Here is a 24,155-nt window from a genome sequence, read left to right as displayed (position 1 = left end):
ATTAAGGTCATATAAAGCACTTTCTAAGCAGGTTCTTTATGGAACCTTAAAAAAGAGTTTTGTTATTATTACAAGCTGAAGAACCCTAATTTGGTGTTCAGAACCATTTTTCTTTAGAGTGTAGCACTTCAATGTTAATACTGAATCAAAACTAGTTAGCACATCATTTGTAATTAAAAAGGGTTTAATGACAATATCTGGTTATGGTTACACTTACAAACTACATGTATGAGATGATGAAAACTTGTACCACTAATCATACCCAGCATATTAAAATGTTACCTGAGAGATAGGAAGAGAGGAAGAGAGAGACTTCAGAAAAGAGAAGAGAGAAAGAGCCAGAGCAAAGATGACCCAGCGAAAAGAAGAGCCAGAGCAGCAGTTACAATCTTCTTTATCTCTTCCTTGATCATGTGACTGAAATACAAATGTGAGACATTCAAACTGACCAATCAGAAGATTAAATCTTCCCCCACTGTACTAAAGGTGTGACAGTTCATTGACCCCTGATGGACACACATCTGGACCTGTACAGGCCTTGATCACTATCAGCACCTCTTTGACTTTTGATATTCCAAATGACCCTTATAACAAGAGAGAGAGAGAGGGATGAAACAGCAAAGCAAACGTCTTTGTCTATTTTAAAATATCTTTCGATATTTTCAACTGTACAACTTTCATTTCCTATTTCATAGGGATGTAAATTCATTTATTGTGATTGACAGGTGTGATGATCAGTGGAGTTGAGTTTTTACCTCCAACATTAGGTTCTGGGCTAAAAAATGGATAGAGTTTTTCAGTTAAAGACTGACCAGTGAAAGAGTAGATATGAGAGCTGGACTCCACATCATAAAAGGAGACCAGACCCTCCTCATAATCCACAAACACACCGACCCGCTGCGGCTTCACGCTCAGACACAGAGAGACAGGAGAATCATCACAGGCCAAATATTCATTCTCATTCCTCAGAGCCACAGTCCAGAATCCATCACTGGGACTCAGTTTAAACTCTCCCTTCCTGTCCACTGATTCTCTGGCCACTCCTAAAGTCCAGGCAGTCTTTTCCTTCACCTGCACCTCAAAATAAAATCTCCCTGAGGAGAATCCCTCCTTTCCCAGGACAATTAAATATCTATCAAATCTCTCTGGTTTGTCTGGGAGTTTCTGTCTAATGTCTCCATGTCTCACTTGTTTTCCATCATCAGACAGGATGAGTTCAGGATGAGCTGTATCAGGATCCAGAGTCACATCCACTGAGAAAACAGAGAATATGAATCACAACTTAATACAGATATTTTGTTTATAATATTTAATCAGTTACTGTAGGTCAGTAATGAAGCTGTGAGTATTTGGATTTGGAGATTTTGGCCCAGTTTCACAGACAGGGTTTAGTCTAAGCCAGGATTAGGCCATAGTTCAATTAGGATATTTAGGTAACTTTTATAAACATACACTAGCCAATCATCACTGGTGTGCATCTTGAGACAAAACAATGACACTGACATATTTTAAGATATGTCAGTACAAGTTGCTTTCAGTTAAAACAGCTCAAACATGCATTTTAGTCTAGGACTTGTTTAAGCTTTGTCTGTGAAACCAGGTCTAGTGTAGGTCAGTAATGAAGCTGTGAGTATATGAATGTAATCTAGTGTAGTTCAGACACACACTGTACCTTCATACTGCTGCATCCTCTTCAGATCTGTAGAGACTAATGACAATAAAACATCATCAGATCTTTGACATGTTTATGTGTGGAATTAAAGACAAGATTTAAGATTATATTTAAAAAATTGAGTTTAATAACCAGTTTTATCTGATCAATGTATGTGTCTCTGCTGATATTTAGAGGCTTATTTCACTTTTGTTGTGAAAAGGCCTTTACATTTGCCAAACGTAGAACTTCTATTTTATTTTATTTTTTATTAACAAAAAAAACAAGAAAATGTAATGCAAAAGTACTGTAATACTCTCCATAAAAATTAACTAAGTAACACAATTAGTTACTTTTTTAGGGAATAACACAATATTGTAGGGACTATTTTTAGGAACTAACACACATTGCTTTCAAAAGTAACTTTCTCCAAAACTGCTGATATTTAAAGATGATAAATATATACATCTGTATAGTGTATTTGATATTATCATACCAGTTAGTGTGAGTTTCTCCTGTAGAGTGTCCTGCAGTTGAGTCAGAGCTCTCCTCACAGTCTCCAGACTCTCATCAGTCTTCACACTGATCTCAGACCAGTTCCTGGTGTTTCTAGAGCTGCACAGGGATGAGTAAATCTACAGCAGGAGAGAGGAGAAATCCTTCATCATGGGGAGTGTTATGGTGTCATATACTGCATTATCATTGATCAGAGAGATGTTGACTGACCTGTAGGAGGTGGAGGTGATCTTCAGTGTGTGAGAGCTGCTCCAGCTCAGTGTTTCTCATCTTTAGCTCAGTGATCTCCTGCTCCAGCTCTTCAATGAGCTCTTCCTCCTGTTTCTCTGCTGCTTTCTGCTGCTCCTCCATCATCTCCAGCAGTTCAGTCTGACATCTCTCAATGGAGCGGATGAGATCAGTGAAGAGCTCGACACGGAGAGCTTTCTCCTTCTCTGTGTTTCTCTGCTCAACCAGGTCAATCAAGAAATTATTAGTGGTGTTTGATAAGACAAGAAACAGTGTTACTATTGATCGTACTTCAGTGTTTTTCAGAATCTCTCAACTGAAGTATTAAACTTCATCAATGTCTCTCAGCCATCTCTCTTTCTTCAGTTTTCAAATCTCTGCCTTTCTCACTCTCTCTCCTCCCCCATCATGAGTGGACATGAGGGAAGAAATGGGCAGACGGAGGGATGCTGGAAGAATTGTTGCTGGGACAGTGCAATGACTGCTGCTTATATACATTCATAATGATGACTGACAGGACTGGCTCCTCCTGAATCAATGTTTAGAACTTCATATAATTACATTATTTTAAACTTACTTTTCTGACTTCTGCTGAGTGTTTGACGTCTTGAATCTTCTTGATTCTGTCCTGGATCATCTGCTGCACGTCTTTCTGTGTCTTCATCAGTTGAGTCTATAGATACAGAACAACACAATATATTTTCATAACTGATTCATTTATATCACAGGTGTCAAACTCAGTTCCTAGAGAGCCACAGCCCTGCAGAGTTTAGTTCCAGCCCTAATTAAATGTACCAGATTCAGCTAATCAAGTTCTTCAGGCTTATTTGAAAGCTACAGGTGTTTGTTGGAGCAGGGCTGTGGCCCTCCAGTGGTGCTTCTCAATTCTTATTTGTGCATCCTCATTTCCTTTCCTCGCGTCTTAGCTCCACCCCTTCAGGATGTGAGGGAAGGACACAAGGAAAAGACGCGAGGACAGAGGAATTGAATCAAGTGAAATGATATATCCTCGCTCCCTTTAGCGTCACATAAAAAGCGTCATCAGCTGCACTCAAGGGATCTACCCATGTGGTTAAAGTTTGGTTATTTAAAAAAAAAAAAAAAATTATAAATATTAATAAAGCAAGATGCCCCGTTGAAATATGTGAGATGTAAAGTTTATTTAAACTGCATACATTAAAGCATAAATTATTGTGACAGATATGAAGGGGGAGGAGAGTTTATGCGTGCGTCAGGTTTCTCAACGAGAAAGACTTTCGCAAAGGATGCACCTGTGTATCCTCGCTCATGACTCCTCAGGAAGCCTCCTCACTCCTCGATCCTCACCTCCTCACAGTGCAATTAGAGAATTGAGATGTCCTTCAAGATGGCTGAGCTCGATCGGTTTCTGGGTCATAGGATGGAGGACGGAGGAGCGAGGAAACGAGGAGGGATATTGAGAAGCACCCCCGGAACTGAGTTTGACACCCTTGATTTATATGAAAGAGCATGTGATTCCTCATGATAAGAGTCTTTTATAATCAGTTTTGTCAGTATAACTTCTACCTTCTTCTCTTCACTCTCCTCTTCTACAGGAACAGTGTTGTGGTTCTTGTGAAGTCCTTCGGTGCAGAACAGACACACACACGTCTGATCATCTCTACAGAACAGCTCCAGAGGTCTCTCATGTTTCTGACATATATAGTCCTCCAGATTCCTCACAGGATTGATCAGTCTGTGTTTCTTTAAACCTGCCACTTTCAAATGAGGCTCCAGGTGAGTTTCACAGTAAGAGCTCTGACACACCAGACACGACTTCAGGGCTTTCAGCTTTCTTTCCTCACAGAAGTCACACAGAACTTCAGGTTTTTTCAGAACTTCAGGTTTTTTCTCAGGACTTTTCTTTCTATAGTGATCTACAACTTCTCGGAGTGTGGTATTAATCTTGAGATCAGGTCTGATCTTGAATGTTTCTTTACAATTTGGACAGTTGCAGGTCTGGCTGTTGTCCCAGCACTTATTCAGACAGGTCTTGCAGAAGTTATGTCCACATGGAGTGGTGACTGGATCAGTGAACACGTCCAGACATATCGAGCACTGAAGCTCCTCCGTCAGTGGACCGCTGGAGGATGACATCACTGGACAGAGAAATGAAGAAGTTAAATCAGAGATCATTTAGATCAGAAACAACAAGTACAAAGTAGGTCATATACTTACTTATGAATAAATATGTATCTCCTCAGATTAAACATAAACACTGTGTGACCAAGTGTAGTTTGTATGACTAAGTATAGTTTTAATTATTATAAATGTGATTTTCAGCTGCAGTTTAGCAGGTTTTTCAAGTCTGTCTGCAGCTCATTTTACTTCCTGTTTCTTTAGTCTTTATATAATGTAACAAAATGACAGAAACACCAAACTTTACTTTACAACCAATCAAATGACACTTTTAATACAATTCTGATATCATTTCAGTGCAGTAAACAACTAAAGTAGTTGAGTATTTGACATGATTAATCCTGATTCAGTTCAACTCATTCCAGTTCAACATAAACTCTACTAAACCAGATCACTTCCATTAGAAACCTGTTCAGCTCAATCTCTCTTATATTTCTATCATTACCTGTGAGGATCAGATGTGTCCACAAGACTCTTTGAACGGCTCAATAAATATTCTGTTGTTTAAAGAGGTTGATCGTTTCAGGTGTTCATATTGTTGTTGATCAAGTTACTTTCACTTTCTCTGAATCTCTCTGAACTCCAGTGATGTCAGAGCTCCTCCTGTATTTACACATTTACATTTGTCTCTGTATTCAGTGTGTTGAGTTCATGTGTGTCTGTTTGTATTGGGCCTGATGTTTCTATCAAATTAATCTCAGTGTTTGTATATATAGCCTTTACAACTGAACCAAAGAAGAAATATTTGTTTGAATTTCTAAATGTGTTTTATGATCCACAGAAGAAAGTCACTCGGGTTCAGAACGACATGATGAGTAAATGATGACAGAATGCTGCTCTTCCTTTAAAACATCTTCAGTCTTTTCAAACATAATTGAGGATGAATCCCTGTGTCTGTCAGAATGATTCCTCTGTTGATCTGTTGGGAGAAAATAGTTTGACACACTTGAACTGTTAGTATGTAGAAGCTCAAACTAATGTAATGACCTCAGAGAATTATTTAATTTGTTTCATGTCTTTGTTTATTGAAGGTAATTTGAACAAATAATATAATGTAAAGGGGAAAATCATAGACTGTAAAAAAGGAAGGTGTGGAGTTCTGTCTTGGAGCAGGTGATCATGTGTTGGTGAGGAACCTGTCAGAAAGAGGCGGCCCAGGAAAACTGTGAGCGTACTGGGAAAAGCAAACGTATGTGGAGAAAGAAAGGAGAGGAGGGGATGATCCAGTGTATGTAGTAGAACCATTGGATGGACCTGGAAATGAAAGAGTGCTTCAACAGAAGCTTCTATTGTCCATGATTGATAAGCGGGGACAGCCAATGTTCCTCTGGAAAGAAAAGGATGTCAGAGGGACAGATCAAAACAGGAAGCACAACCATGATGGATACTCAACATGACATCACACTTCCAGTGATGAGGAGTTTGACTTGTGGGTTCAACACAGAGAACAGGAACAGATCTGGATCCACATGCAGCAGAATTCCACCCTAGAAGAGAAGAGAGAAACAGGAAACCTGACATCGAAGAAATCGTTGATGAATCTGTAAATCCACCGGAGCATCCAGAGGAGTCTGATGAAGAGGTGATGGAAAATCTTCAAGAGGAGCAGGAGCTGGAGGAAGGATCCCTAAAGCCGAGTATGAAGAAGGTGATTTGGCATCAGAACCTGAGGATAACTTTTTCTTTAATACAAACTTAACGATCACACTGCAAAGCCTCTTTCTATTAAAACTATCTGGAATCCTGAATTAACAGATTTTGATTCATCAGTCGACTGGGAGAGGGTGTGGACTAATCTAATCTTAACTTCTAAAAACTTGTCTCATCGTCTTATTCATTTCAGAGTCATCCATAGAGCATACATTCAGTGGGGAAAATAATTATTTGATCCCCTGCTGATTTTGTTAGTTTGCTCACACACAAATAAATGAGGAGTCTATAATTTTTATGGTAGGTTTATTTTAATGGATAGAGACAGAATATCAAACAAAAAATCCAGAAAAAAAACCCACATTGTATAAAGGTTATAAATTGATTTGCATTTGATCAAGTGAAATAAATTTGATCCCCTTTACCAACTAGCAAGAATTCTGCCTGTCCAAAGAATCTGTTTCTTCCATTCAGGGGCGCAGGAGACATTTTCAAAGTGGGGGGGGGGGGGGGGGGGGGTTGTTATGACAACGTGCACATATGCATGCGCAGAACGCGTCTTTCCCATGGTCTTTCGCCGCTCATGGGCAAAGGAGTTTCTCTGAAAGGATCGCGCGAGACTGAACGGAACGCGGGAAATGAAGTATACCCGGGCCTTAACCGCTCTAAATTGTAATGGACTCACGTTCACATCGGGAACACGGGAGCACCGCGAAGCGACCGCAAAAGGCACTTTCACTTTCACGATCAAAGTGCACGCCACTGATATTGTAAATGCAGTATTACAGTATACACATACCAATGAAACGCACAGATCTCCTCTCGTGCGTCCTCCTCACTGGATGAAGCAATATCACTTTCGTTTCTATTTCAGATATCTCTTTTATAGATGCCATCAATGCTTTTGCCTTTCAAGATGTAATTACCGAAATCAAAACAGTCCATAAACTATAAATCCTCACGAAAACTTCAGTCAAGCCAGCTCGCGCGCCAACCTGAGAGATCAGCCTCCTTACCTTAAAGTGTCAAAATTTCTCGGTTTCTGAATGGACGGTTTGGCTTGATTGACAAACGCTAACGTTCGGGCATGATTTATATACCATCAACCTGTCCTAAAACGTTAGCACTCTTTGATCGATGGTTTGGAGATCACGCGTTTCTCCGTTCGAGAGCGCATTTCCTGTTCACATCCGCGACAAAACAGCTGATTATTTACGAACGGAAGCTCACAGAAACGTGAAAATGGTCTCATTTGAAAGAAAATATCCTAAGCTAAAAGATGATATATGACTAATTGAAGCAGCCCTTATCAAAAGTGCGGGGGTCGACTTCTATCTTTTCAAAACTGCGGGGGTCCTGACCCCCCTGTCCCCCGTGCCAACGGCGCCCCTGCTTCCATTCAAACCTCTCCACCACCAAGAGCAAAGACCAAAGATCTGTCAAAAGACGTCAGGGACAAGATTGCAGACCTGTACAAGGCTGGAATGGGCTACAAGACCATCAGCGAGAAGCTTGGTGAGAAGGAGACAACTGTTGGTGTGATTATACGGAAATGGAAAAAATACAAAATAACCATTCAATCGCCCTCGGTCTGGAGTTTGCCAATGAACATCTAAATGATTCAGAGAAGGCTTGGGAGAAAGTGCTGTGGTCAGATGAGACCAAAATTGAGCTCTTTGGCATCAACTCAACTCGCCATATAACCTTTAATGTGTTTTTCTGGATTTTTTGGTTGATTTTTTTGTCTCTATCCATTAAAATAAACCTACCATAAAAATGATAGACTCCTCATTTCTTTGTTAGTGGGCAAACTAACAAAATCAGCAGGGGATCAAATAATTATTTTTCCCACTGTACCAACAACAGAAATAAGCACAGTTACAACAGCAAAATATGTGGAGAGTGTTGCTATAGTATGACAATACTATATTACAGGTACATTCTAAAGAAAGATGGTTCTTTAAATGTTCTTTACACACAGTGACAGTTCTATTTAGAACCGTTTATATGCTGAAATGGTTCTTTGTGTTAAAGTTTAGGGTTCTTTATTCCCGCCATTTTGTTTTTCAAATCTGTAACTGTCAAAGCCACTTCATGATTTTCTGGACCTCAACCATCAAACTACACAGACTGTCAACACAATCTCAACAGGTGAATGATTTCTTTCTTAAAATATCTGTAAATTTTAACTTTAAAATTGTAACTGGTTGAAACTTTTTTTCTCTCTTTTTAGTTTATCAGAACATTTAGGAATGAGCAGCTCTGTTCAGTTAAGGGTTCTTCTCTCCACTTCTCCACTAAGCAAGTAAAAGAGATAATGACTTCATGATCCATGTTGTTAGATTTTTTTTTAAATTATTACTTTATGCATAAACATACCCAGTAACAAAAAACAACATCCCATGACTTTATATCACTTTTCCTTTTTTTACATTGTAAAGGGCTTACATATTGTCAAATTTTGCTACTTTTGGCCTTCATAAACATAATTATTTACAGGAACAAATGGAAGAGACAGACTGTAACTCTAAACTCAATTGTGTATTTCAGATGCTGTCACATGATCTCATAACCTCATCATCTGCAGAGAGAAACCGACATCAATGACACCAAAATGATTCAGACATCATCGAGGATTGTGAAGATATTTCACTGGAACTGGGTCTTTATAATTTGATTTACTTCCTTTTGTATTTATTCATGTTCAGTGTCAATTGTCATTTATTAATGTATTCAGCTAATAACTGTTGTTAGAGCACAAGCTGTCACACATTTTTACTACAATTATATCAATAAAAAATAAAAGTACATAATTGACAAAACATGCTGTTTTTTAAGTAAACCCAGTTAGAGGCTACAAGACAGAACAGGCTGATAAAAAAATAATATATAAAAGTTAATATTATGATATATTAATAATATAAAGATATGAATATACTAATAATAATTAAAATAAACTATTATTAAAGAGGTTATTTATAAAACCATTAAGGTCATATAAAGCACTTTTAAAGCAGGTTCTTTATATAAAGAGTTTTGTTATTATTACAAGATGAAGAACCTTAATTTGGTGTTCAGAACCGTTTTTCTTTAGAGTGCAGCACTTCAAATTAATACTGAATCAAAACTAGTTTGCACAACATTTGTAATTAAAAAGGGTTTAATGACAATATCTAGTTATGGTTACACTTACAAAATAGGCGGGTGAGATGATGAAAACTTGTACTAATCCAGCATATATTTAGAATCTTACCTGAGAGATATGAAGAGAGGAAAAGAGAGACTTTAGAAAAGAGAAGAGAGAAAGAGGCAGAGCAACAGTTACAATCTTCTTTTATCTCTTCCTTGACCATGTGACTGAAATACAAATGTGAGACATTCAAACTGACCAATCAGAAGATTAAAACTTCCCCCACTGTACTAAAGGTGTGACAGTTCATTGACCGCTGATGGACACACATCTGGACCTGTACAGGCCTTGATCACTATCAGCACCTCTTTGACTTTTGATATTCCAAATGACCCTTATAACAGCAAAGCAAACATCTTTGTCTATTTTAAAATATCTTTTGATATTTTCAACCTTACAACTTTCATCTATGTCATATTGGGGTGTAAATTCATTTATTGTGGTTGACAGATGATCAGTGGAGTTGAGTTTTTACCTCCATTATTAAGGCATGGGCTAAAAATTGGATAGAGTTTTTCAGTGAAAGACTGACCAGTGAAAGAGTAGATATGAGAGCTGGACTCCACATCATAAAAGGAGACCAGACCCTCCTCATAATCCACAAACACACCGACCCGCTGCAGCTTCACTCTTAGACACAGAGAGACAGGAGGATCATCGCGGGCTTTATATTCATTCTCATTGCTCAGCCCAACAGTCCAGAATCCATTACTGGGAGTCAGTGTGATCTTTCCCTTCCTGTCAATGGATTCTCTGGCCACTCCTAAAGCCCAGTCAGTCTTTCCCTTCACCTGCACCTCAAAATAAAATCTCCCTGAGGAGAATCCCTCCTTTCCCAGGACATTTACACATCTATCAAATCTCTCTCTGGTTTGTCTGGGAGTTTCTGTCTAATGTCTCCATGTCTCACTTGTTTTCCATCATCAGACAGGATGAGATATGGATGAGCTGTATCAGGATCCAGAGTCACATCCACTGAGAAAACAGAGAATATGAATCACATCTTAATACAGATATTCTGTGATGATGTTTTTAATATTTAATCAGTTTAATCATCCTGTAGGTCAGTAATGAAGCTGTGAGTATATGAATGTAATCTAGTGTAGTTCAGACACACACTGTACCTTCATACTGCTGCCATCCTCTTCAGATCTGTAGAGTCACATGACAATAAAACATCATCAGATCTTTGACATGTTTATGTGTGGAATTATAGACAAGATTTAAGGTTATATTTAAATGAGTAAAATATCATGTTTTATCTGAACAATGTTTGTGTCTCTGCTGATATTTAGAGAATCAAACAGAAACTCTTATTGCTTTGAGTTTGAGCTCTTAATACTTCTCCTTTTTACAAACAGAAATAACTTTGCAAATGTTTGGTGAAATGTTTTATGCAAGTTATTTTTGTGTCTAATGTTATTCATCTCAGATTTGGAGTGAATTAATGTTGTGGTTATTTAAATAATTTAGATAATTAAAAATAGATCATTAAAATTAAAGTCCAGCACTCCAAAGCTGTTTGAGCAACAGGTCTGAAATTCTCCTCTGAAGAAGAATGAATGTGAATCTTAAAGGCGTGGTTAAATGCGATTTCACTTTTTAAACTTTAGTTAGTGTGTAATGTTGCTGCTCGAGCATAAACAGTATCTGCAAGGTTACAGTGCTGAAAATTCAATGCAAACAGAGATATTGTCTTTTAAAGTTTAATGCCTACAAAAACGACCGGTTTTGGACTACAATGGGTTGATGACATCATAAACCCTGCAAAACACGCCCCCGGGAACACGCAACAAAGTGGGCAAGGCCATGTGGTGCAGCATGTGGAAGCTGAAGAGTTGTGTACACCGAACGCGAGCAGCGCGACGCGTCAAAAGATAATAGAAACCATTATAATCTGTGATATTTTCTATACTGGATGCGCCGCTGCACTCAAAAAAATATTTCAGGCTAAACATAAGTTTTATGTAATTGAATTACATATAAAATTTCCATCCATTTGGATTACATAGTTTTTACATAAACAAAATAATAAACTTAATGTGATTCATATTTGTAAGTCATATGTAAATGAAATAGGTAAGATTTATCTAATAGTATGCCCAGTCTATATAACACTGCTTAGTGTTCATGTGTTTGCGCACTACTGAGTTAAAGTACCATTGAAGCATGTGTCAGAGTTAATGAGATAATTAAGTGATAAATTGAGTGATGATTGAGCATTATTGAAAACACCTGATGATAACAAGCACAATCACCAAAGGAGAAAATCACAATTTTTAAGCCACCATCGTGGAGATGAGGGTTTGCTTTAGTTGGGCTCTTGACCCTTCACTCTTTAATATTAGTTTTTGTTTGGGCTGTTGTAACAGCTAGTCAAGCAAAGAGAAAAGATGATCAGGTGGTGTTGGTTATGTTATCACATAATCATTATTTGATCTGAATCATTGAACTCATTTAGAGATCAATCTCTGAATTAGATTTACATTATTGATTGCAGCAGCACTGGTATTCTACAGTAGAAAACCAGCTTTATACAACAACATAATCTGAAAATCTCTCAAAAGTTCTGATCAAAAAAAAAAAGTTACATGTTTAGAGACACAGACATCAAGAATCAGTCTGTGATCTCAACAGTGGTGAGAATAATTAAGCAATGTTGCAGTGCATTCTGGGGTGCCACCAATCAAAACTCATCCACAGCTCCCATCATGCATTGCTGCATGAATAAATTATGAGCTGAATTGTCTTAGTAATTTCCTTTATTGTCACTATTTTTTTTTCTGTTTTTCTGTGACTTTTTAGTAGCTTGTTTTCTAATGTTCAGAGTTGATCTGTTGATCAGAATATGTTGCTTGTCACCGTCGTTGAGATTCACAGGCTGATTCTTGATGTCTGTGTGTGCCTAAAAGACAGACTTTTCTTTTTTTTTTATTCTGAACAACTTTTGAGAATAACTTTGGATATATTGAATCACAGTGCTGCTGCAATCAATCATGTTAATTTATCTCAGAGATTGAGCTCTAAATTAGTTCAGTTATTCACACAATAATGATTATGTGAAAACATAACCAACACCACCTGATCATCTTTTCTCTTTGCTTGATTAGCTGTTACAACAGTCCAAACAAAAATTAATATTAAATGGTCAAAGGTCAAGAGCCCAACTAAAGCAAACCCTCATCTCCACGATGGTGGCTTAAAAATTGTGATTTTCTCCTTTGGTGATTCTGCTTGTTATCATCAGGTGTTTTCAATAATGCTCAATCATCACTCAATTAATCACTTAATTAACTCATTAACTCTGACACATGCTTCAATGGTACTTTAACTCAGTAGTGCGCAAACACGTGAACACTAAGCAGTGTTATATAGACTGGGCATACTATTAGATAAATCTTACCTATTTCATTTACATATGACTTACAAATATGAATCACATTAAGTTTATTATTTTGTTTATGTAAAAACTATGTAATCCAAATGGATGGAAATTTTATATGTAATTCAATTACATAAAACTTATGTTTAGCCTGAAATATTTTTTTGAGTGTGAAGACAGATTCACGAATCTACACGAGTTCAATGCTGGATGGCTATTACTGAATGCACAAAGGTTATTACTGAAAGATGAAGCAGTTCCTACTTTAAAATCAGAAGCTGCATGCTGTTTATTGGTTTCAAACTGTAAGTACATTTTATTGTTTGTACATGTCTTTTAAACCTATAGTTCTGTAGCTACATCAAGGACATATACAAAGAGCAACTCGTTTTTGCTTCACTAGCCAGTTAGCTAAGTTCTACAAACACCAACAAACTTCTATGTTCATAGACAAACAGTTGTTCATGCTATAAATTAAACGCTACCTTTACAAAAATGCTACTACTCAGTCATGTATTCAGCTACAGTAAAGCTTTAATCAGGATAAAACTATATTGAAAGCTAACAAACAGCAGTGACAGAATATCTAAACACTTTGAAACAAATACTAAATGAAATACCATTCATAAACGTCCTTTAAAAGCCTCGATTGCGATTTACCCTCTTCATCTGGGTTTGATTCGTGCTCAATTTGATACAGCAATATGGACACCATTATTTACATTTTGACTGAAGCAACAGATGGTAAGGGGCGTGTCATTTCCGGGCGCTTTAGCGAATCACGATACACTGGGCCAGCTACCAACCTGCTAACCAATCTGAGCACATTGCGTATTTCGGAGGGAGGGGCTTCATAGAAGCAGGAAGTCAAACGAGCCGTTTATATGACAGTGGAAACAGAGGTGTATAATAAAGGTAAAATATATGAAAAATACAGCGTTTTCAAACAAAATTAAGCATTAAGACATGTTAAACTGTGCCCCAAGAACACAATCAAGCCTGGAAAAAAAACACTGAACCACCCCTTTAAACCCTTGATGTCTATCATTTTGATTTTTTTCTCCTAAACTCATTTTATCTAAAACATTCACAAAACTTAGATGAGACAGCTGAAAAGACCAACAGAAAATTAATGTTTCTTTTGTTTGCAGATGAACTAAACTCTCATGGTTGTAGTTTCAGGTATGAAACTTCTAGTATAATAATTTATACTATATTATAGCACATGAATTTACTGCATGTTTTCTGAAATTAGAGCTGAAAATGAGCTGCTCTCTTCAAGAAGAACTGTGAGCTGATGATAATGAGACACAAACACATGATCACAAACTTCTCTTATTTCAGCTTGACCGACTCATTCTTCATCACTGTCAGTGTTGGGGAACATGTTACAAGTAACATGAGTTATGTAATCAGATTACTTTTTTCAAGTAACTAGTAAAGTAACGCATTACTTTTAGATTTACAACAAAATATCTGAGTTACTTTTTCAAATAAGTACTTTTGTTTCCTGTGTATTGACAAACAGCTCTCCTGTCCTCATGTTGAGAAATCAGCAGTAAGGTCAGAGGTGTTGTGTGCGCTGTGTGAACATGATGATTATTGTAGTTCTAGAAATGTGAGCATCATTTACTCATCTCATTAGCCCAAAAACAGATTCAGTATTCCTCAAAATGAATAAAACAGTGAAATGCAAAGTCAGAATATTACACAAACCTGCAATTATTAAATATGTTAAATAAGTGCAGCATTTAAAGGGTTACTTCAGGATTTAGCATTAAGCTTTGTATTAGTAGAATAGCACTAGTATTTTCGAATTACCGTGCTTTCCCCCTTCATATCAGCCCGAGATGAGAGATTTATGCATTTTTATTCTGTAAAAAAGCCTCCGATGACGCAAAAATCGTCATTTTGCGTCATCGGAGGCTTTTTTGGCCAGAGGCTTAAAACTACAGCCAGTAATAGCAGGTAGTTCCGCATTTTTTCACCACGCCCATACATATGCGCATTTGAGGTTACTCACGGACATAGATCAAAGATTTTATCAAAAGTGGGTGTCAATTATATTTTTAAGCTTACAGTAATTAACTTTATTTTGTCTGCACTACATCAGTGGTTCATCTCGCAAATTTATCGGTCTCTGCAGTCATCTCAACCAATACAGCAACAGGCTTTTGTGGTAACGTTAGCATAAATACACTAACTCAGTTTTACAGAACAGTGGCTTTACTTTGATAACAGTCAACTTATATGTAATTGTCTATCTAACGTTACTTTGCTAAATTTGCAGTTTTACTGTTACCTACAACACTACATATAGGCTACTGTGTTATCAGTCTAGTATCAGCGAGTCTTACCTCTAGGCGAATACGCTTAGTACCAGATGCCCAGGCTGTTCGTCCTCTGGGAAAGTGAATATCGATCGCGGTGTCCTTCAGAATGGTTCTCTTCATTGCAAGGATATTTGGTTCGTAGTCCTCGTGCTTGAAATGGAGACTACATATTCTGCGGTTTTTTAGGTTTTCTATAACGGTGCCATCTCCAAACTTCGGGTGTTTGATGGCCGGCAGCCACTGTTTACATCGCTCCAAATCTTTAACTTAATCGGAAAATGATGGAAACTTACTTGTCCTTTCCTGGTTTTGGGTGTACATCCAGGTACAAAGCAATTTAGCACCATTTCGCTGTAAATGTATGAACTAACTCACAATTTATAGAATTAATATGTAACAAAGTAAGCCTAGTTTGAATTTTCCTGGTAATGCCGCCTGTAACCGATAGGCGTGGTTTGGGCATGGCCTCGCAAGGGCAGCAAAACAAGTGCATTCTGGGAGTTGTTGTCTTTCATCCACATTAGTCAAAAATACATTTTCTGCCTTTTCTCAGTCTAGAAAGCTCCAAATTCAAAAATAATTTCACATTTCTACTACATAAATGACCAATTTTAAATACACATTCATCTTTCCAGGGGTGAAGTACCCCTTTAATTTCACTTTATTAAGCAATGTATTTGTTGCTGGCCTTCGATGATCCATTTCTAATTTCCATACTAATAAGCAAAATTACTTTAGATAAATTTCATTCATGACAACTCTTGGAGTGGATTAAATTTAACCAGCATTTATTGGCATATTTAAAGTATATATATTCAAAGAAGATAAATATATGTATCTATATAGTGTATTTGATATTATCGTACCAGTTAGTGTGAGTTTCTCCTGTAGAGTGTCCTGCAGTTGAGTCAGAGCTCTCCTCAGAGTCTCCAGACTCTCATCAGTCTTCACACTGATCTCAGACCAGTTCCTGGTGTTTCTAGAGCTGCACAGGGATGAGTAAATCTACAGCAGGAGAGAGGAGAAATCCTTCAGCATGGGGAGTGTTATGGTGTCATATACTGCATTATCATTGATCAGAGAGATGTTGACTGACCTGTAGGAGGTGGAGGTGATCTTCAGTGTGTGAGAGCTGCTCCAGCTCAGTGTTTCTCATCTTTAGCTCAGTGATCTCCTGCTCCAGCTCTTCAATGAGCTCTTCCTCCTGTTTCTCTGCTGCTTTCTGCTGCTCCTCCATCATCTCCAGCAGTTCAGTCTGACATCTCTCAATGGAGCGGATGAGATCAGTGAAGAGCTCGACACGGAGAGCTTTCTCCTTCTCTGTGTTTCTCTGCTCAACCAGGACAATCAACACGTTATTAGTGGTGTTTGATAAGACAAGAATCAGTGTTACTTTTGATCATACTTCAATGTTTTTCAAAATCCCTCAACTGAAGTATTAAACTTCATCATTCTTCATTACTTCATAAACTTCATTAAACTTCAAAATTTATAATATTCCTCTGATCTTTTCTCTTTTGTAATGTCTCTCAGTCATCTCTCTTTCTACAGTCTTTCATCAAATCTCCCTCTTGCTCTCTCTCGCTCCTCCCCCATCATGAGTGGACACGCCCCCTGCTGCTGATTGGCTATAAAGTGTCCCCCCTCCACACACACCATAATGGTACTATGTAGAGGAATTATGAGAAAAATAAAGGGAAGAAATGGGCAGACGGAGGGATGCCGGAAGAATTGTTGCTGGGACAGTGCAATGACTGCTGCTTATATACATTCGTAATGATGATCGACAGGAACGGCTCGTCCCGAATTAATGTTTTGAACTTCATATAATTACATTATTTTAAACTTACTTTTCTGACTTCTGCTGAGTGTTTGACGTCTTGAATCTTCTTGATTCTGTCCTGGATCATCTGCTGCACGTCTTTCTGTGTCTTCATCAGTTCAGTCTATAGACACAGAACAACACAATATATTTTCATAACTGATTCATTTATATGAAAGAGCATGTGATTCCTCATGATAAGAGTCCTTTAAAATCAGTTTTGTCAGTAACTTCTACCTTCTTCTCTTCACTCTCCTCTTCTATAGGAACAGTGCTGTGGTTCTTGTGGTCTGTTAAAGTGCAGATTGGACACACACACGTCTGATCATCTCTACAGAACAGCTCCAGAGGTCTCTCATGTTTCTGACATATATAGTCCTCCAGATTCCTCACAGGATTGATCAGTCTGTGTTTCTTTAAACCTGCCACTCTCAAATGAGGCTCCAGGTGAGTTTCACAGTAAGAGCTCTGACACACCAGACACGACTTCAGGGCTTTCAGCTTTCTTTCCTCACAGACGTCACACAGAACTTCAGGTTTTTTCAGAACTTCAGGTTTTTTCTCAGGGCTTTTCTTTTTATAGTGATCTACGAGCTCTCTGAGTGTGGTATTAATCTTGAGATCAGGTCTGATCTTGAATGTTTCTTTACAATATGGACAGTTGCAGGTCTGGCTGTTGTCCCAGCACTTATTTAGACAGGTCTTGCAGAAGTTGTGTCCACATGAAGTGGTGACTGGATCAGTGAACACGTCCAGACATATCGAGCACTGAAGCTCCTCCGTCAGTGGACCGCTGGAGGATGACATCACTGGACAGAGAAATTAAGGAGTTAAATCACCTTCAATAAAATGATGATTTTTTTTTATTATACGGATGAGTTAAAGCAGATAGAGAAGGAAAAGAATCAACAAATTAAAAAAAATCCCATGATTCTCCTCATGAAGTTGGTTGAATGTAAATCAAATATGATTTCTCAAATATATTAGAGATCATGTACAAGCTGATCATTACTGCAAAATGAACCCAGATAAGCTGATCAGTATCCTAATGTGAAGTAGTGCTGTTCATTTTAAATATCTCCATAACAGAATAGTTAAAGTCATTCATGCACTAATTCATTATTTTCTGGGTTATTGACATACATGGATTATAATGGTCAATACTCTTTCTCCTGGTTTTTCTTGCTTTTGTTGATGTTGGTGAAGATTCTGCCATTGTTCTTTCACTCTTCAAGCCTTTACAAGAGATAAGAAAAAACATGATGTATTTCACAATATAAATTATGACCAATAGACTGATTTAAGTCCATTTGCTCCTTGTAATACTGTATTTGTTTCACACACAGTATTTTAAATGAAATCTTGCCTCAAAAGTCAGATTTGGGGTTACTTCATATTCTCTCATGACCATTTAATAAATATTTATATTAAAGTGTTAAAATCTCATTGATAGTGAGAGAAACACAATCACTCCTCATACAGTGAATGACTCAAACTCACTGAACAATCTGAACTTTGACCTGTTTAGATCAGAAACAACAAGCACAAAGTAGGTCATATACTTATGAATAAATATATATCTCTACAAAATAAACATAATTATTGTGTGACCAGGGGCCTGTACCATGATGGTAGTTGAACAAACTCAGGGTTATAGGATTAGTTTCGAGTTGACAAAACCAAACCACTCCTATCTGGCTTTGTTGGTACCATGATGCTGATCATCAACTTTCTCTGTCAACTCAGGCTTTGATCCTGAGTTTGTGGAGCGCGTGCACATGAATCTGTGACATCAGTGCCAAACAGCCAATCACATGCCTTGCAACAGAGATAAACTGTGATTCACTTCTCGCGAGAGAGCCAGCGTGATTCAAAACTCTTTTGCTGAAAATGAAGAATTTAAACGCATTTACACTTATGGAAAATACTTGTCTGTGAAAGAGGACAAATAAAAGAAATGATCTTTCTCTATCAGTGCAAGTGAAAGTTGTGAAGTTAGTTTATATAGTTGATCATATATAGCAATAGAGACTCAAATATACAAGTTCACATGTAGTCATATTTAAAGAGTATATTTACTTATTTATATTACATAAGATCTATATATATATTAATATTCATTGAAACTAAATGCTTACTAACAACTGTTAAACTAAACTTGTGTGCATGTAATGGATTAATAAAAATATAGATAATTATACAAATCATATATAAATCATAAAATAATTCTAAGTAATTATCATTAAAACCAGACAATTTTATCATTAAATATTTGTTTTTACTATATTGTGACATTTAATTTGGAGGAAGAGAAACTGAGGGATGGACTTTATTGTGTTGGGTGTGTCAGTGTCACTTAGCTTACGTCTGATTGGTCCAATTTCAGTTTGAGATCTCTAACCTAGAACATAACCTGCCCCGGAGCAGGTTAGCATGGAGCGTAAGTTACTATGACGATGAACACCGCTAAAAGCCAAGTCACTTTCATGGTACCTAAAACCCAGGATTGGCACAAACTAATCTGAAACTTACCTGGCTAGCCAGCTAATCCAGCTTCATGGTACAGGCCCCAGGTGTATAGTATGTATGACTAAGTATAGTTTTAATTATTATAAATGTGATTTCAGCTGCAGTTTAGCAGGTTTGTGTTCAGTCTGTCTGCAGCTCATTTTACTTCCTGTTTCTTTAGTCTTTATATAATGTGACAAAATGACAGAAACACCAAACTTTACTTTACAACCAATCAAATGACACTTTTAATACAATTCTGATATCATTTCAGTGCGTTAAACAACTAAAGTAGTTGAGTATTGACATGATTAAACCTGATTCAGTTCAACTCATTCCAGTTCAACATAAACTCTACTAAACCAGATCATTTCCATTAGAAACCTGTTCAGCTCAATCTCTCTTATATTTCTATCATTACCTGTGAGGATCAGATGTGTCCACAAGACTCTGAACGGCTCAATAAATATTCTGTTGTTTAAAGAGGTTGATCGTTTCAGGTGTTCATATTGTTGTTGATCAAGTTACTTTCACTTTCTCTGAATCTCTCTGAACTCCAGTGATGTCAGAGCTCCTCCTGTATTTACACATTTACATTTGTCTCTGTATTCAGTGTGTTGAGTTCATGTGTGTCTGTTTGTATTGGGCCTGATGTTTCTATTCAGATTAATCTCAGTGTTTGTAATATAGCCTATACAAGTGGACCAAAGAAGATCCACAGAAGCATAATTGAGGTTGAATCCCTGTGTTTGTCAGAATGATTCCTCTGTTGATCTGTTAGGGAGAAAATAGTTTGACGTACTTGAACTGTTAGTATGTAGAAGCTCAAACTAATGTAATGACCTCAGAGAATTGTTATTTAATTTGTTCCATGTCTTTGTTCATTGAAGGTAAGTTGCATGAATAATATAATGTAAAGGGGATAATCATAGACTGTAAAAAAGGAAGGTGTGGAGATTCTGTCTTGGAGCAGCTGATCATGTGTTGGTGAGGAACCTGTCAGAAAGAGGCGTTTTGGATTCATAGCCTCCTTAAAAGAGTGACTTGTCAATGTACAACAGCACAAATTAACAAGGCTAAACCTAGTACCATTGATGCATGGCAATGTTTTTCTTCCAACATTTTGGATTATATAAAGGAATGTCCATATAAAGTCTTTTCTTTTCTTTTTTTCCTTTTTCTTTCAGATTGTAAAGTTATTGATAATATGTCTGTTGCTCATCCCCTCCCTGTATGGATGTTATTTTGTTAATCTAAAGACAAAAGTTGATCACAAAGAAAAAACAAAGCATCCCTAAATGAATCAGCCATTTTGAATGAATCGTTTGACTGAATGATTCAATGACTCATGCGTTAAAAGAATGAACGAATCATGGCTGTCTTTATGAGTAATTCGTTAAATCATTCATTAGGACAATTTGAAACATTACTGTGTTGAATGACTCTACTGTGACATCAAGAAAACAAGAACTTATACAGATAGATTTTTTGCCCCATATCTTGAATTTTTAGGGGCATTTTTTTTTATTTTGATGGCATTCTCACTCCAAGCCCCATTAATTTCTGCCCCCGGTGTGTGTGCGGCAGGGAGCAGGGATGTTTTTCGTGGAGGCTCATTTCACATGAAAAGGGTGAAGCATAGCAAAGGCTGCTACTGGTCATATGGACTATACTTTTATGGTACTTTTTAGGCATTTTTGTAGCTTGACAGTGTCCGTCCCCATTCTAAACATTCTATTTGTGTTTATTTTGGGGTGAACTATAGCTTGAAATGGATTTATGGTGATCTCTGTGCAGGTGTTTGTTTCAGTGCAGCGGAGGGGGGTTCACTTTACAGCTCCAGACATTTTTAAAAATCATCTGTGCTGTAAACGGTCTCCTGCGCTTTCACCTACTGTTCACACACGGAAACATTATCTGCTCTGCACGGACACTGTCATTGTCTCCTTACTGTATTTCTTCTCGTTTTATTTCTTATTCAAGATCAATATTTACCCAGCAGCCCCTGGGGCTCAGGATTACCTCATATTCTCCAGGTCCAGCTGTGCTTTCTCAGCGTCTCCATAGCAACCTCAGGAATGTGCACATCATGTTTATCCTACTGCCAGGAAAACAGAGAGAGAGAGATTAAGGAAAGGTTTCTCTCAGGTTCTTCACTTGAGTCACAGATACCTGTCTTACACTGGCTCTTTGTGTTAAAATTAAAACGTTTCATGTCATGTGATGTAATGATTGGCAGTCACTTCACAGTTAGATAGTTTGGGGTCAGTAAGATTTTTTAAATGTTTTTCAAAGAAGTCTCTTCTATTCACTAAGGCTGCATTTATTTGATCAAAATGCTTTATAAACTGTAATATTTTGACATATTATTACAGTTTAAAATAAATGTTTTCTATGTGAATATATTTTAAAATGTAATTCGTGCTTATGTGATGTCACATCATTTTAAATCATTCATTACATCAGTAATTCTGACATGACTTGTACGCATCATAATGTTCTACCGTTAGTTTTGGTTTGAACGGTGTTCCAATGATTCCAAAAGAATTCCAAATATTGCAATCAAGCTTGATGCAGTGCAAAAATAAGCAAACCTGCTGGAAACTGGGAAAACCAGAAAAAAACATGGAGAGGTCCCTCAAGTGGGCTTCATTGAATTTGTAAAATAGATTTTGTCCAGTAAAAATATAAACAAGCTGCTGGTATCAGTTTGTGTCTGAATTTCAGTTACTCATTATTAGCTTCTTCTTGAACTGTTGTATGAAAGCAATATCTCACTCACAACTTCATGCACTGAATATGATACTCGGTACAACAACACTGCTTTAAAAAAGCATTTTCTTTACAGTTTTTCTCAGTCGCTTTGGTGCATTTCTCACATCACTATTTACATTTGCACAACAGTTAGTTCAATCTCCACAACATTTAGTCATGTGTGCACATCATAGTAGCAGTTTCTCATTCCTTCGAACAAATTGCAAATGCTTTTGGACATGCATCAATTGCTTTCATACAACTCTCTGCTGTTTTATAACATTATCATTTGCTTATGTCATGTCAGTCAAAATTAACTATACTTGTGAATGCTGAATAGTCATTCCATATAAAACTAATAATCATCATTTCATTGCTTGAGTCATTACATACAAAATTTTGAACTAGTTGTCAAAATCTGTCAAGCAAATTTTACACATTTTTTAAAATCTTTTTTTCCTGAAAATGTCTCCTAAATTGAACAATTTCTCTCAAGTGAATCTCAACTTTCACTGATGAGAAGGGGTGTGTGAAGCATTAGTTGCAACCAATGATAAGCCACTTCTCTACAATCTACAATGAATCCCATAAACCCCCACTTTACAAGCATATACGAACCAAGCAGGTGTACCATTTCTACAATACTGTGACACAGAAATGGAAGGTCAGCCTCGTGGAAGAGGGGTAAGGGTGCGGGGAAGAAGGAGAAGGGGACAAAACAGGGGAAGAGGAAGAAGAGGCCAAGTACATAGGCAGATCCCTGATGAAATCAGGGCTACAATTGTGGATCATGTTGTCAATCACGGCCTCACAATGGCTGAGGCTGGTCGAAGGGTGCAGCCAAATGTTGGGAAAACCACTGTAAATTCAATTATTCAAACATTTTGTCGGGAGAACAGGTGTGTATAAATGGACAGTAATTCAGCACTAAACAATCTGCACTGCACTACTGTCATTGTGTCATACATGAAGCTTGCAGTGGGACAAGAACTTGTCACTGTACATTTTACATTTAGACGTACAGCTTTACTGCATCACACATTTAGTGTATTGTAGTGTACAGTAGTGTTACAGTAAAGATTTGCCATATGTACTTCAATATTGTTTACAGTTGTGCACAGCTCTACCCAAAGGGAGTTTATGTTTGTTGCAAATAAGGGTGTAATTTTTCTTTTGCACAATGCTGTGAACAGAATTGCAAAGAGCATATGCAGTAAAAATGTGAAACATACATATTCAATACAGTAATGTGTAACTTTACTGTATTTTTCAAATGGCTGTGCAAATAGTATATAGTGCTGTCTTGAGCATTTTCAGGTAGTGTCACCAAGATCTGACTTTTTTGCATTGGAAAACACTGACAGAGTAAACTGTCATAATGAAAACATGATAAAGCCATTTGACTATCTTGTTCATAAACAATGGTGTCAGGACTTTTCATCTTGATGACACTGACACTTTCATTGACACGAATACTTGCTTTTGAGGAATGACCTATCCATTTTGAGCAAGTGACACGCTTTTGCAGGTTATCAACTAGGTTTTGCAGTTTGTACTAATTGTTTTGAGAACTGCATTAACTGTTGTGCAAATGTAAATAGTGATGTGAGAAATGCACCAAAGCGACCGAGAAAAACTGTAAAAGTAATGACTGCCTCAGATTCTCTCTTCTCAAATGAAATGAAAGCTGGATGGACATTTGGGCATAAATAGATTTTATCTTTTCTGGCATTGTGAAGTCATGCCAACATCATCTACCCTTTAATGATGATGGAGTGTTTTGGTTTCCGTCTGTATTTAGCAGATCAGCATGAGTGTTTCTTACGAACTGAAAGACCACATAAATCAGCACCCGCTGACTGTGTTCTGGGACACACTGCAAGAAAACCCACCAGCCGCCCACACGCATCTATCTGCTCCTCTGCCTCAGCATTTAATATCACACTCATCGCCTGGCTAAAGAA

At 37.3% G+C, this 24,155-nt stretch overlaps 1 protein-coding gene and 1 pseudogene across 4 annotated transcripts; both read right to left on the bottom strand.

The window, feature by feature from the left end:
• Positions 1-218: 218 nt before the first annotated feature.
• Positions 219-5,229, bottom strand: LOC125276124 (E3 ubiquitin-protein ligase TRIM39-like). 4 transcript variants are annotated; one of them, XM_048203601.1, is made up of 7 exons: positions 4,998-5,229; positions 3,941-4,512; positions 2,973-3,068; positions 2,378-2,611; positions 2,148-2,286; positions 1,673-1,708; positions 220-1,253 (listed from the first exon to the last, which is right to left on the bottom strand). In XM_048203601.1, exons 2-7 carry the CDS (start codon positions 4,508-4,510, stop codon positions 706-708), a joined length of 1,623 nt encoding a protein of 540 aa, XP_048059558.1. In that variant the 5' UTR covers positions 4,511-4,512; positions 4,998-5,229; the 3' UTR covers positions 220-705. The 4 variants fall into 4 exon arrangements, with proteins under 4 accessions (XP_048059560.1, XP_048059561.1, XP_048059558.1 ...); XM_048203602.1 differs by having other exon boundaries at positions 1,673-1,699; positions 4,998-5,228; XM_048203603.1 differs by lacking the exon at positions 4,998-5,229 and having other exon boundaries at positions 219-1,253; positions 3,941-4,511.
• A 4,289-nt stretch (positions 5,230-9,518) lies between these two features.
• Positions 9,519-20,076, bottom strand: LOC125276123 (annotated as a pseudogene).
• Between the last annotated feature and the right edge of the window lie 4,079 nt (positions 20,077-24,155).

The sequence above is a fragment of the Megalobrama amblycephala genome, linkage group LG9 (assembly GCF_018812025.1).
Source record: "Megalobrama amblycephala isolate DHTTF-2021 linkage group LG9, ASM1881202v1, whole genome shotgun sequence".
NCBI lineage: Eukaryota > Metazoa > Chordata > Actinopteri > Cypriniformes > Xenocyprididae > Megalobrama > Megalobrama amblycephala.
Note: the sequence above shows the minus strand (reverse complement) of the source record. Positions and strands in the feature narration are given on the sequence as shown.

Bases quoted from the DNA above. Each gene is read 5' to 3' on its own strand.
- LOC125276124 (XM_048203601.1), bottom strand. From the start codon at position 4,510: ATGTCATCCTCCAGCGGTCCACTGACGGAGGAGCTTCAGTGCTCGATA. The intron at 2,612-2,972 runs GTAAGTTTAAAA...CTGGTTGAGCAG, and splicing joins ACTCAGCAGAAGTCAGAAAA to AGAAACACAGAGAAGGAGAA. The intron at 1,709-2,147 runs GTATGATAATAT...TATTGTCATTAG, and splicing joins GGAGAAACTCACACTAACTG to TCTCTACAGATCTGAAGAGG.